Here is a 12,722-nt window from a genome sequence, read left to right as displayed (position 1 = left end):
GGGCAGGGTGGGCTGCAGCTGCAGGGTGAAGCCAGAGCTGGGGCTGCGCGGGGTTCTTCTCGCTGGGGCCTAGGCTTGTAGCAGGCTCCAGCGGCGCTGGGAAGAAGCTGCAGCCACCACAAATTTTGCTGCAGCTCTGCTCCCAGCCCCACACTGTCACCCATCACAGCCCTGGCTGAACACCCTACCTCCATCCAAGTACCGGGAAAGCCAGGGCTGTGCCAGGCGGTAGCACAGGGCTGGGCGCAGAGCTGTGGTGAAATTTGGGGTGGCTGCAGCCTCCTGCCAGTGACACGGTCACCTGCTCCAAGCCCAGCCCCTGGTCAGAATAGCCCTTCACAGCCCCAGCTCTGGCTCCCCCTGCAGCTGCCACCCACCCTGCACCATGCAGATCCGGGGGCACAGGTCCCCCTGCCCTTCTGGGGTGCAAGTGGCAGCAGGAGCTGCCCCCACCTTATGAGCCACGGCTCCATCCCGCACCCCCCCATGCCCCACCTGGGCAGCACTTGCCCCTGCCCCCTCCCTCACTGCAGGGGGAATTGATCTGCTCCCCCACGCCCTTTCCCCCCCACCTCCCCTTCCGTCACACCAAACTTGCCACCTGGAGGGAGCTGTATCGGGTCGGTATTGGCTGATATGCCTCCTTAAATATCGGCTATCAGTATCAACCCCCAAAATCTCTATTGGTGCACCCCTACTTTTTACATTATTAGATGTCTAATACTTCTAAGCTCTTTAAGCAGAGATTAGTTACTGAGTAAAGCCTTTAAATCACAGGAAAAACAACCCCGTTCCCCAATGTTAATCTGACTGAAACTTGAAATAAAATTCCAGTAAAACTAGCTCTCACTATTCCTGCTTCACTTCAGATTGACTTGCCTAATTTCAGTAATACATGATAACAATGAAGTCTTATGTTCTCATGTAGTACATCAGTGTCATCTTATACCCCAAAAATTCACAAGGACTCAGCTTGAAGGAAACAGACCTGTTAAAAACTAATCTGCCAAATAAAATTTGGAACTAGTAATACAGTAGATCCATGTTTCTGCACATCTGAATACTGGCAGTCAATACTGAATCCAACTAGAAGGCACAATCTGAGCCTCGTTACTTACACCTGTGTTAGCTTTGCAAATAGCCAATACTGGTATCAGAACAAGCATTTCTTCAAGCCCATGAGGAATAAATCAGTGTGGATATTGGCTGTTTGCGTGTCTTGGTACATCATTTCTCAGTTTCCCCTGCTGTAGTCCCTCTAGTGCTGAAGCCTTTTTTATCCTTTTGAGCACAAAGTAGAATTTGTCTAGGATATTAAATACTGGCAAAGCCAATCTTTTAAAGATCTTTTAAAAAATTAAAAATCCCTGAACTTCCCTTCTTTTGCACATACAGATTTCACAGCCTCAGTCAATTGAGGAGGGCTGGATTAGGATTCCTTCATAACTCTGTTAATGCTGCTCCTAATTAGTCAGCCCAAGTTATGAGCATCTTTGGAAGTACAGATCTCCTCCTTAATTAAAATATGTAATTGTAGTGTAGAAAACTCTCTAATCATGTACTGTTGCTCTTTCTCCCATCAAAGTGGCCATGGGGGACACTTTGGCAGTTCCTCTAGGTCAGGAGTCATCAACATATGGTCTGCAAAGCCATTGGATCTGGCCCACAAAGCCAGAGGGCTTTGCCTTTGCACACAGTCATGCTGCAACTGGGCAGTGAGGAGCTGTGCTAGAGTCAGGCAGCTAGAAGCTGCACCCACATTGCTGCTGCTGCTTCTCCCTGTCCTCCTGACTGCAGCATGGGCGCAGCTTTCAACCAGTGGAAACTGAATTGTGGCTGGGCAACTTCCAGCACAGCCTGTAATGCAGCTAGGAGGTGGAGAGAAGCGGCTGCAATGCAGGCATAGTTCCCAGCTGCCCCAGCCGTGGCTCAGTTCCCTGATGGCTGGAAGTTGCCTTGACCCCAGCTGGGGAACAGAAGGGAGAAGTGGTGGCATGTCTGGCCCTGGTGCAACCATGGGTAAGTTTCCCCGTTTTTGATATGCCACCAAAGCCACTTGGTCACTACTGGGATGAGGTTGGGTTGACTGGACTGGCTGGGCTGGACTGAGCCTTCAATTTATAAAGGTTGCTGGTTAGAAACTAATCTCTCAGAGAATGACAACTGTTTAAATGCTGCATTATTCTGTGTCTCTTTTAGGTGATTTTGCTGTGCTGCTTAAAGCAGGAATGACAGTAAAGCAAGCCATTGTATACAATGTCCTGTCTGCCATGATGGCTTACATAGGAATGCTGATAGGCACAGCCGTTGGACAGTATGCCAATAACATCACCCTTTGGATCTTTGCAGTCACTGCAGGCATGTTCCTCTACGTGGCACTGGTAGATATGGTAAGATTATTAGGGGGGCATATATTTTTACATACGTTGCCTTATGTATGTAAAAGCTAGGGTGGAGGGTTTTTAAGTTTGGTGGGGGGGTGTTGTTTTTTGCTTTGATCCAGACTTCATCTTTTCTTTTTGTTTTGACCACCACATATAGGCAAACCTTTAGGTAGCCGTTCCTACCATGTTGTTGTTGAAAAGTGTAGCATATTCATAGAGGAAATCTTGAAAGATTTTCTCATATTGCACCGTTAATTTTATCCTGACCACATCCCTTCTTACACTTGCTTTTTTAAAACAATCCCATCCACTTTCCTCCACTGATAACCTGCTCCAGCTTCCATTTGTTTATGTTTATAATCTGGCATTTGGATACTCTTGAGTAAGTTTGAATGGACATCAATTCTGGTTTGCATAAAAGCACCCCTAAACAGATCAATTTGAACCTGTAAAGAAGGCAGCTGGTAAAAAAAAAAAAAAATGTTACTTTGGCTGTTAAATCACTTTAAATTGCCGAGTTATGCAGATACCGCCGTTTCACTCAGTTGTCTGTCTCTGCCTCATTCTTGGTGTTCAGTGATTTGGTTGCTTTGGCCATTGGCCCATGCCTGAACTCCTAGGCCCTTTCACCTGTGGACACACAGATACATGTACATTGTTCCCTAGTGGAAAAGGGTGGAGTGGGGCCAGCTACTTTTTCTGTTGCTTCTGACAGCTGTGGCTGGGGGATGCAGTTACTGGTTTGTATTTGAAATTAACTTACTAGCATTCTTTATTACATGAATTTAAAGCGGGGGGAGAGAGGGCATGTTGTGCCTATGTAGTCCAGATCTGGTTTCCTGTTTGGAGAATTTTTTTGTAGTAATTTGTCCAGGGGCTTCTGTGGCTGGGAGCACTGTCAAGCAGATAGGAGCTCCTAGCCAAGGGGACACGTGCACCCCCAAGCCTGGGAGCTGCCAGCTAGGAGATAACAGCTGCTGCAGTCTCAGTCACGGGGGGCATTGCATGGACTTCTGCAGCTGCTGTAATCAGTCATTGGGGTGCTTAACACCCTCTATGGTTGGGAGGGCAGCTGCTGCGGTCTCCTAACCATGGAGATGTACCATGCACCCCAGCAGCTGGGAGACCCCATTTGGTGCAGCGCCACAACTGGGAGACTGCAGGAGGTGAGGGGCCTCCCAGCCATGGGAGCTTGCTTCTTGTCAGTACAGAGTAAGGCACGTGCAGCATAGCAGGTGGCACCATTGTGTGGATCACACATTAGATCCCATTGCACCTTTTCCAGCATGTGTAAAAGGGACCCTTATAGGAATTGCATGCATTTATCTTCATGCCCTTCTTCCATAGGGATTTGTGATACTGATTTTCTTAAGTATTTTTTTTATGCACATAATGAATGGATTAAAAAAAAAACCTCCCAATTTAATTTTGCATCTTTCAAGTGTACATTCCTCTTCCTCATTGTCATTGCTTTTTGATGGTCTTTCTCCAAGTGGTTAGCTGGGAAGATGTAATGTATTTTTCAAAATTTCTTACAGGTTTAGCTAAGTAGAAATTCTTTTGAATCCTGAAGTTAATGAAAATATAGCTACAGTATAACCTTATAAATGTGGCAGCATTGGGACCTAGCACCTGCTGGAAATTTGAAAATTCTGGATTTTTGAAACACAAGGAAGGTGCTGCCTGGCCGGCTGGATGTGATGGGGAAGGGAAGCTTGCATGCCGCAGCTGCCACCACCGTCCACCCCCGGTGCCACTGCTGCATGTGTGGCCACTGCTACTTCCCCTCCCACTCTGTGACCGGCCACTGAGGGTACACTGGTCAAAAGAAGTTGAAAACCCCTGATGTAATGTATTTTTATGAAATGCTGGATTTTTGAGAATTCTGGAATTTTGAAAACCGGATTTATGAGGTTATACTATATTTGCTGCCAATTCAGTACTTTTAGGTATATGCAAGTGCATATGCAGGTATACGCATGTAACTGTGTGACAGAGCTTAGGAGGCTTTTAAATAGGATTATAGAATTTTTCTGAGAGCTTGCATACAGAGAACTATTACTATTTTCCAACCAGTAGCTGTAAAATATGGCAAATAAATGTCAGGAACAACACTATCAATGTAAATTCCTCTACATAAGGGGTGCTCAACCTCCGGCCCATGGCCAGATGTGTCCTGCAGAGCCATCACATCTGGTTTCCAGGACTTCCCATGGGTCAGGAAATTCGACTGCAGGAGAGCAGTGGCTATTAATATGGCCACCCTCCCTTCCCCCTTCTCCCCTGCCAAAACCCACCCCATGCACCTGGCTGAAGCCAGGCCCCCTTCCCCCTGCAGGGCTGGGCTGGGGTCGCACCCTTTCCCCCAGGCCAAGCCACACTCCCATGCCACATTTCCCTCCTGTGCGGCCAGGCCCATGCCCCTTCTGCCCCTCCTGTCCATAAGGTGAAGTGAAGCCCCTCCCTTCTCCTGCAGGGCTGGGCTCTCTATGCACCGTTGCATGGCTGGATGCTGGCCCTTGTGCCAGCCCCAGGTGCTGGATTGGGGCCACCATCCAGCCTGTGGTTGGACCAGGTATTGCCATCTGACCCACCAGGGAAAAAAGGTTGAGCGCCACTACTTTGTATCTTTAGCATTTTAAATATTAGTACTCAAAAGTACTAAGCATATTCAAACTTCTGTTATAAGTGTTTGAATAGAATTATTTAACCTGAAGGAACAGAGCTCAGAGGACAGTTGCATACTGCATACCCTGAGGAGGTTACCACTGAAACAATAGCAACACAGGGGAAGCCAAAAATGCTTTGGGGTGGTGCAATGAGGATGCTCTTTCGTAGAGTTTCTTTCACCTTTTCTTAAAATATATAATCAGTTGAAAATGTTCATTATGAATGTCAAGGTCTGGTAGAGTTTTATTGACTAACACTAGGTGTGCTACCACATTGATTATGCATTAGTTTATTTTTATAACTGAATCCTGGAATCACTGTTATCCATATACCTAGTTGTGTGTGCCAATTTAACAATAATAATATAACAAAAGTGAAATGGCTGTTTTAAAATTTTCTTCTTTCTTTTTCCCAGCTTCCAGAAATGCTTCATGGAGATGGAGATCATGAGGAACATGGATATTGTCCTGTGGGACAATTCATTCTTCAGAATTTAGGTTTGCTCCTTGGATTTGCTATCATGCTGGTGATTGCCCTCTATGAAGATAAACTTGTGCTCAACATCCAGTTTTGACCATTTCTAGTGATCTTTGTGGTTATGATAATGTTACTGTATGGCTTTGAGTCTGCACTGTTGTACTGTATACACATTGCTCAGAGAAAAAGCAGTGGCTTGCACTACTTACACAAGTACAGTATATTTGTTTCTGCGTGGGTTAACTTCTGCTGCTTTCTAACAGAAGATAATGATGCGCACAGTGCATCTTCCAGCTTGACCTGAAGCAGGAAATGTGAAAAACAAGACATGAACGTAAAGTTCTTGTGCTGCATTCAAAATGTTGTGTAGTTTTTACAAATTAAAGCACACAGTGAAAGACTTGTTCTGGTGCTGGAAGTGTCTTTTGGCATTACAGCTGGATAGAACCTGGGAAATTCGTACTTGTGCATAGACGGGCATGTCTTACATGGCCTCTATTAACATGTGCTTGCTCTCTGCACAACAGTATGTACTACTCTAATAATTATGTTTTACAGAGAGGACATGACAAGGAAATACTGTAGTGTTTTAACTTTTAAAAGTCCAACAATATTTAAATCTTGTTGGGACACAGTAATCTGTATACTATGGTTATAAAGTTTGTGCTAAGGAGGCAGACCATTGCAGTACACAAAGATCTATGTGATCCACTGCAAAGTGCAGTTGACAAAATGTTTTCCTGACTAAGATTTATTTGATGTTAGTTCCTTGGTATGAGTAGGAAAATGCAGAATGTGGTAGACTTAGTGTTAGCTTGGGGAAATCCCTGGTGTCAGAGTCAGTGGACTGAACCTGGTTCTCTGCTGCAGAAACTAAACATGTATTGTGTGCCACTTGCAACATAAACTACTGAAAAACTGTGGCTGTGAGTGTGGGGCAAACTCTCCTCTAACAAGTGATCCATAATGGAATTTCTCACTTTTAATAGCTATTTTGGTATATATTTTTTCCTTTTTATATTAAAACCTTAAAGTATGATACTAACTCTTGAGCCTGACTGCATAGGTTAAAAATTGTCCTTTCTGTGCAGTATGGGTGGGTCATTTATAATGCTATAGTATCAGTTTAGAATGTATTTCTTCAGTGTCTTGGCATCAGAGCTTTATAGCACCAGCCATTGCTGGCAATAGACTGTGTGCTAGAATATTCCTATTTCCAGCATCAGAGTTAGTTGGGTTTTTTAAAACATTTTTGTTACATTTTTGTTGTGTTGTTGGTATCTAGGGTATATAAAAGCAGCTGTTATTAAGTACCAGTATGGGTGAGTAGGGAGGAATAGGCTGAACAATCAAAAGCCTTAACTTGCTGGAATCAGCTTATCTTTGATTGCTTAGTGCCAAGGTGCTTGTAATGCCAGACATAGATTTGTCTCTTGTGTACCCCTGTCTCCTTCTAAAATTGTGAATTTGTGAGAAGTGCAAGCCCTGCTAATTCTGCAGTCTGACTTGATAATATAGTACCAGTCCTAAGCATGGTAGTAGCCTTCTTTTAACATGCTGTTCTAGTCGTCATTTATATGTATGCAAGATAAGCAGTGTATTGACTATGTGCAGCAAGTTTTGTTTCTGCCTGCTTGGCGCCAGTGTAGCTGCTAAAATGTACTGGTTTAACACCTTACCTAGAGTCAGTATCTTCATTCCACTTCTCAGCTAATCCCTGTTCCTATGGCCCTTTGCTTTTGACTCTGCAATTTAGCGATCTAGCTGTTCCTTTTTTTTTAACACAGCAGCTCATACTTTTTAATTATAGTAGTTGGTTCTTGCTGGTATTTGTTTCTAGTGCAAGAAACAGTATTAAGGGTCCAGTTCAGTAAAAGATGTGGTTACTTCAGGGAAGAAACCAAAAATCAAGGGTCCAGTCATGTTGTCCCTTGGTGCTCAGAATTCATTGAAGTCGACAGGATTCCTGCATGCAGGAAGACTACAAAACCTGACCCTAACTAGCACAGATGTCATTTCAGTTGGTAATGGTGGATTTTGGTAACTTTAAGATTTTGGGTGAAGTTTTCAAAAGCACCAACTGGAGTGACTTGGGTCTGTCTGTAAATAACAAGCTCCAGGCAGTTTACCCTCTTTAAGGCCCAGATCCTAAAAAATATTGAGATGCTATGTCACTCAGAGGTTTTCAGAAATGTTGCCCATTGACTTTTTTTGAACTTAGTGCTGCCAAATAGAAGTTGGTCATTATGTAACTGAATTGAGATTTTTGACAGATCCTCCTGCGTTTATGCTATATTTGTTTTAATTCTTTATAAATGAAGATTCTAATATTTTGGGTAGTATATTTACTTTTCTCTTAGTTGGAATGCGTTAGTTTAATATACTGCCTCTACCAAAAAATGCTTCACACTTCTATTCGAGACCTTTTTCATATCGAAGTTTTAGGTACTGCATATTTTCCTTAAGAATGGAATCTGTCTCCTTATTTTCTAGTATTTATTGCACATTGTGAAGAGCAATATAATAGCCGTGGCTTCTTCTTGGACTTCTGCCAGTATTGAATTCCAGACCATTTTAATGTACAACTAAGTCATGTTACAGACGGTTCGATTTCCACCACGTTTCTCCTTAGCTTCAACATTCCATTTTGCTTGAATCCAGTCTCTCTTTTAACTTGTATTTGTTGGAGGGCATAAATGTTACTTGTATATTACAGTGCTGTCACTGTGTGACATCCCATATGAATTTTGATGTAGATCACATTGCACTCAAATCAGCTGTGATTATGCGTAGAAAATACTGTAGTAGCTAGATGCAGTGTGAACTTTTTCCATTAACAATGAGTCCATGGTTTAACAATGTGATTATGGTCCCATAAAATACTCGCAGAGCTATCAATCTTTTTTGTTATAACAAAATCATTTTTTTAAATTTTATAAAGCTGGAAATGATCAAATGCTGTTTTGTTCATTGTCAACAGTGTTGTGTTCATTTTATGTGTTCCTTATTTATAAGGAGCTTCAGAAAATAAAATTATTCAAGGAGCAGAAATAACTGGTTGCTGTAAAGTTTTATTATACGCAGCTATTGTATATTTTAGTTTGATTTTTAAATGAATTGTGAAAGGCACGTATCCATTGCATAAAGGATTTATTTGAAAATGTTTTGATTCCTTTGAAAGCAGTCATTTAAACACTGAAATATATTTTCTGCAAATGATGATTTTGAAGCACAAGCATCTTCAGATATCCATACTAAGATTATGAATTAAGTTGGCACAACAGTGCCACGCCCCGTCCAATCCAGTGCTCTTCTGGTTTATCCGAAGGCAGAATCATTGCAATCACAAAGTTGGTGGAATGTCCTGTAGTGGACAGGGTTCCTCTTCTCTCGCTGGTCTTGTACACGGGAGCAAGGTAGCTTGGCCGTTGTGGGATGTCTGATTTCTTGCAAGGCTTCAGCCACATCTGCAGTAAAACAGGATAAACCATTTACCTTGACCAAAGTGCACTTACAGTTACCTTGCAGAACTTTTTCAATATGGTCAGAACTCAGTAAACACTTCAAAAAATTGTTCACCACTGATTTTTTTGTAGCTAATCTTAAGTGCTTCCTTTTACCCCAGACTTCCTCCTAATTGACTTCAAAGCAGATTGATTATCAGCGGCTCTCTGGCATTTCCAATAGTATTCAAAATATTTTCACTTTAGATGAAAAGATATGCTGGGTTACTACATAAGTTGCCATACAGGTAATTATGTGAAGCCAGCGACTAACTTGCTCAGCTGGCAGAAGCTTATTTTTACTTACTTAATAAGATGCAGTTTTCCCAGTACTTTAAAACATGAACACAACAGCCTTAACTTCTGATTGGTAGTAATTACTCTTCCCTATAAACCCAATTCATGTGAAAAATATTTACCACAGGTATAGTGTCATAAAGGATTTTCGGATAAGATTCTCCTAATTTCTTAGTTTTTCTGTTCCAGCGAGCTCCATCCAAGAATAGTCCCTGAATGTAGACACCTGAATTAATTTTCAAAGAAAAATACAATAAAGCAGAAAGTGAAGTTTAAGGAAAAGGTTTGTTTTGAGACATACTGTAGAGAACAGTGTGAAATGAAATTATATACTTAAGCTTACACTACAGGGAATAAACCAGAATACTTATACTTGTAAGTGGTACACAAATATCTGTTCCATATATTTGTTTCTGTTCTTTTGCATGGCACAAAGGATACTGCCCCTATCCTCTGATGGGGGTATTACTGCTGTGTTGGGCTCCTCATAAGGCTGAAGCCAACTCTTACACTTTTCTAGTAATCCCTCACGCAAGGGATGGAAAGGAGCAGTCAGCACCAGAAACTGGTGTAAAGCACTTAGGTAGTTTCAGTTGATATATGGTACTGAAAGTCCTTAATGTGTGAAATACTGGTCAAAAAATATAGTTACTTTTTACTGTCTAACTTTCTCTGAATGTTAGTGGATTTCAGTTAATGAATACACAAAGAACAAGCCATATTTTAAAAGAATAAATGTAAAATTGGACAAAATCACATATTTTCATAGGTTATTTATAAAGGTATTGAAGGTTTAAAATTGAATGTCACTGTACTGTCTCCGTATTTTAATAGAAAATAACATGGCCAAACAGAATCACCTCAGTCTCAAAGGCAAAAATATTCCTGCCTTGCAGTGTAGAGAAACTGGGGGCTCTGCCTACACTGGGATAGGTCAAGCCTCTCACCAGTTCTTGGTTTGTACAACTTAGTCTCATATAACCCTTCACTGAAAATTTAAGACTGCTGTCCTGATTTTTGGTGTTAAAAGCTGAAAACCATTCAGGTGAATCTTCTATTCCACAGAGACTCTTGGCTGCAATGAGACTAAAGGCAGCGAGGGCATCAACATTTGGACTCTAGTAGGATGTGTAAAACTTAGCACCAATTTATTTGTTATTTCTAAAGCTATTTATAAGGATTACTGTCACAATGTGCTTCTGCACAATAGTTTGTTTCCGCTGGGTCGGCAAACTATCCTGGGGGGTAAATAATAAAATGATGAAATGAAAAAAGTAAATGTAGGCTGAATACAGTATTAATTGAGATTTTCCTATATACTAAAAAAGTTGTTTATTGGGACTGGGTAAAACTCTTGGTGGGAAAGAGTTGTAATCAATGAAGCTGCAGTATACTGTATGGAACAATCCTACCCAGCAGGTGCATTGAGGTGGTAATCTTTGTCCTACTAAAAAGATGTGATACAAAGGCCTCTTGTAGAGGCCTTCCTTGGACGGTAAGGAATTAACAAGTTTCCTGCATTTTCCAAGCTCCTGTGCAGTAAATCAAATACATAATTTGTTAATGCAAAGAATTCATCCACCCATAACCCCTGAATTGAACTTCCTAACTTTATACCAACATAAGTTGCTTAAGGCTTTACATGTTTGTTTACCATCTTCAGGAGCAATTTTGTATTCCTTGTCTTCCAGCACTTCATAGTCAAAGCCTAGCAAATCTATTGGAATGGTGTATTTTCTTGCATAGTTCTGCTGGGCACCGGTTAAGAAGGCTTGAGTGAAGAAAAATCCTGAAAGCCAAAAGACTGGAGGAGTTCCATTTTCATACCACAACTGTGCAGCAGAGAAGGGGAGAAAGAAGCTAGAATTCATCTTAAAAACATTAGGAATAAAAACATCATAAAAATCCTGCATTGCTTCATGAACCAATATTAGTCTGGGGTGTTATGTGTTATCTTCCTCCTCCTTAAACTGTAAGCCTTTTTGGTGTCAAGGATCATACTGCACATGTGCATGCTTGGAGGGATGGTGCCTAGCAAACAGGTGAAGAGAAAGATGGCTAGCACTGATACCTGGGCCCTGAAGGAGAGCGAGAGAGAGAACTGGAACTGGGGACACCATATCATTTATTTATTTATTTCCCCCATCTTTGGGGTAGCATAAGCAGTACCATTCTTCTTTACAGTGCCTTTCTCTTCCAAGCAAGTTTGTTCTTTGTCTCTGCAGAAGCTACCAACAAAGACTTAAGTTGGTGTTGGTGCTGATGTGAGCTACAGGTAAGTGTCCTTATGAACTGGCTGAGATTACTAATCTATTAAACAAGAATCAGTTTATTATTTTGTCAGTACTGAACACCACTTTGGAAATCCTCTGTAGTCCAAATGTGAAAGTTTGCTTGGTTCTCGGCTGACCCCATGTAGCCATCCAATTCCCAGCCAGCCTCATATTTAACCCTAGTTACTATACATAAGGGAGTTAAAAAGATTTCCTAACTTCAGCCAGTCAACAGTATTATTAACTTTCGTATCTAAGAAATTATATTCCTTTAACTGCTCTGAACACTGCCAGTAACAGTTGTCACTTAAGAGGTCTTTAGTGAATCCATTGCAAGTGATATGGACATTTTAATGCCATGTACAACTGTCTTAACAAGGGTGTATGATACTTTGCAAATCTTAGTTGTGTTCTGTGCACTGATGAACAAATTGCTGTATGTTGAACTTCAGTTCAATTAATCATGCAGAGACAACATGCGTGTCTACAAGTATAACCTGAACCAGAAAACAAAATGACTCCTATCAGTCAGAAGAGGTTTTTTTATAGCGTGTGCTCACCTGTAAGAACTTTAATCTGGCAAGAAAATCATTCACGTAACTGCCAAGTGGTTTAAGGCTTGGGTAAGACTTGTTCATCCACATTCCTGGAATTTTGCCTTTCAAAATGCTGTCCACCACTTCTTCCAGTTCAGCAGACATCACCACTAGGCCCTAAAGTAGAGTTTGGAAAGTAAGATGGCAGAGTAGTTCTCATTCCATATTTCAAAGCACACTGCCCATGTTATAATAAAAATAAAACTATTATCCAAGTTTCATACACAACAAGAGAGACCATTTGAATCAGAAATTCCAGAGGGGATCAGATCTGCAGGGTCCTGCAGTCCTACAAAGGCCAAGTATCAAATGGTTCGATATAAGAGTAAAGCACACAAAATGAAATGACTACCCATACTGAAAAATTCTTCCAACCCATTATTAGAGCTCAGGAGCATGATGTTTTGTATCACTTCAAAAACTTTTTTTTTAAATCCTCGCTATCGTAACTCTACGTGTTCTCATTCTTAAATTATCTCTCCCTCCAAATCTTCCAAAGTGCTGTACCGCATAACAGTCAAC

General features: G+C 41.5%; 2 protein-coding genes across 3 annotated transcripts in view; one reads left to right on the top strand and one right to left on the bottom strand.

Annotated features, from left to right (window-relative positions):
- SLC39A10 (solute carrier family 39 member 10) overlaps window positions 1-8,145 on the top strand; it is a 79,196-nt gene extending 71,051 nt beyond the window's left edge. The window contains exons 9-10 of the mRNA XM_019553883.1: window positions 2,200-2,390; window positions 5,470-8,145. Of these exons, the coding sequence (XP_019409428.1) occupies window positions 2,200-2,390; window positions 5,470-5,628 (350 nt within the window). The 3' untranslated portion in view covers window positions 5,629-8,145. The remainder of the gene's footprint in view (window positions 1-2,199; window positions 2,391-5,469) is intronic.
- Window positions 8,146-8,282: 137 nt separating this feature from the next.
- The window catches only part of DNAH7 (dynein axonemal heavy chain 7), a 226,155-nt gene continuing 221,715 nt past the window's right edge, over window positions 8,283-12,722 (bottom strand). For both annotated transcript variants that reach the window (XM_019553881.1, XM_019553882.1), the window contains 4 exons: window positions 12,165-12,317; window positions 10,986-11,163; window positions 9,454-9,557; window positions 8,283-8,998 (listed from right to left, as the gene is read on the bottom strand). In XM_019553881.1, the coding sequence (XP_019409426.1) occupies window positions 8,792-8,998; window positions 9,454-9,557; window positions 10,986-11,163; window positions 12,165-12,317 (642 nt within the window). In that variant the 3' untranslated portion in view covers window positions 8,283-8,791. The remainder of the gene's footprint in view (window positions 8,999-9,453; window positions 9,558-10,985; window positions 11,164-12,164; window positions 12,318-12,722) is intronic.

This window comes from Crocodylus porosus, unplaced genomic scaffold (genome assembly GCF_001723895.1).
Source record: "Crocodylus porosus isolate Cpor-Errol unplaced genomic scaffold, CroPor_comp1, whole genome shotgun sequence".
NCBI classification, from domain to species: Eukaryota; Metazoa; Chordata; order Crocodylia; family Crocodylidae; genus Crocodylus; species Crocodylus porosus.
The sequence above is the reverse complement of the archived record's forward strand: the minus strand, read 5'-3'. Positions and strand labels throughout refer to the sequence as shown.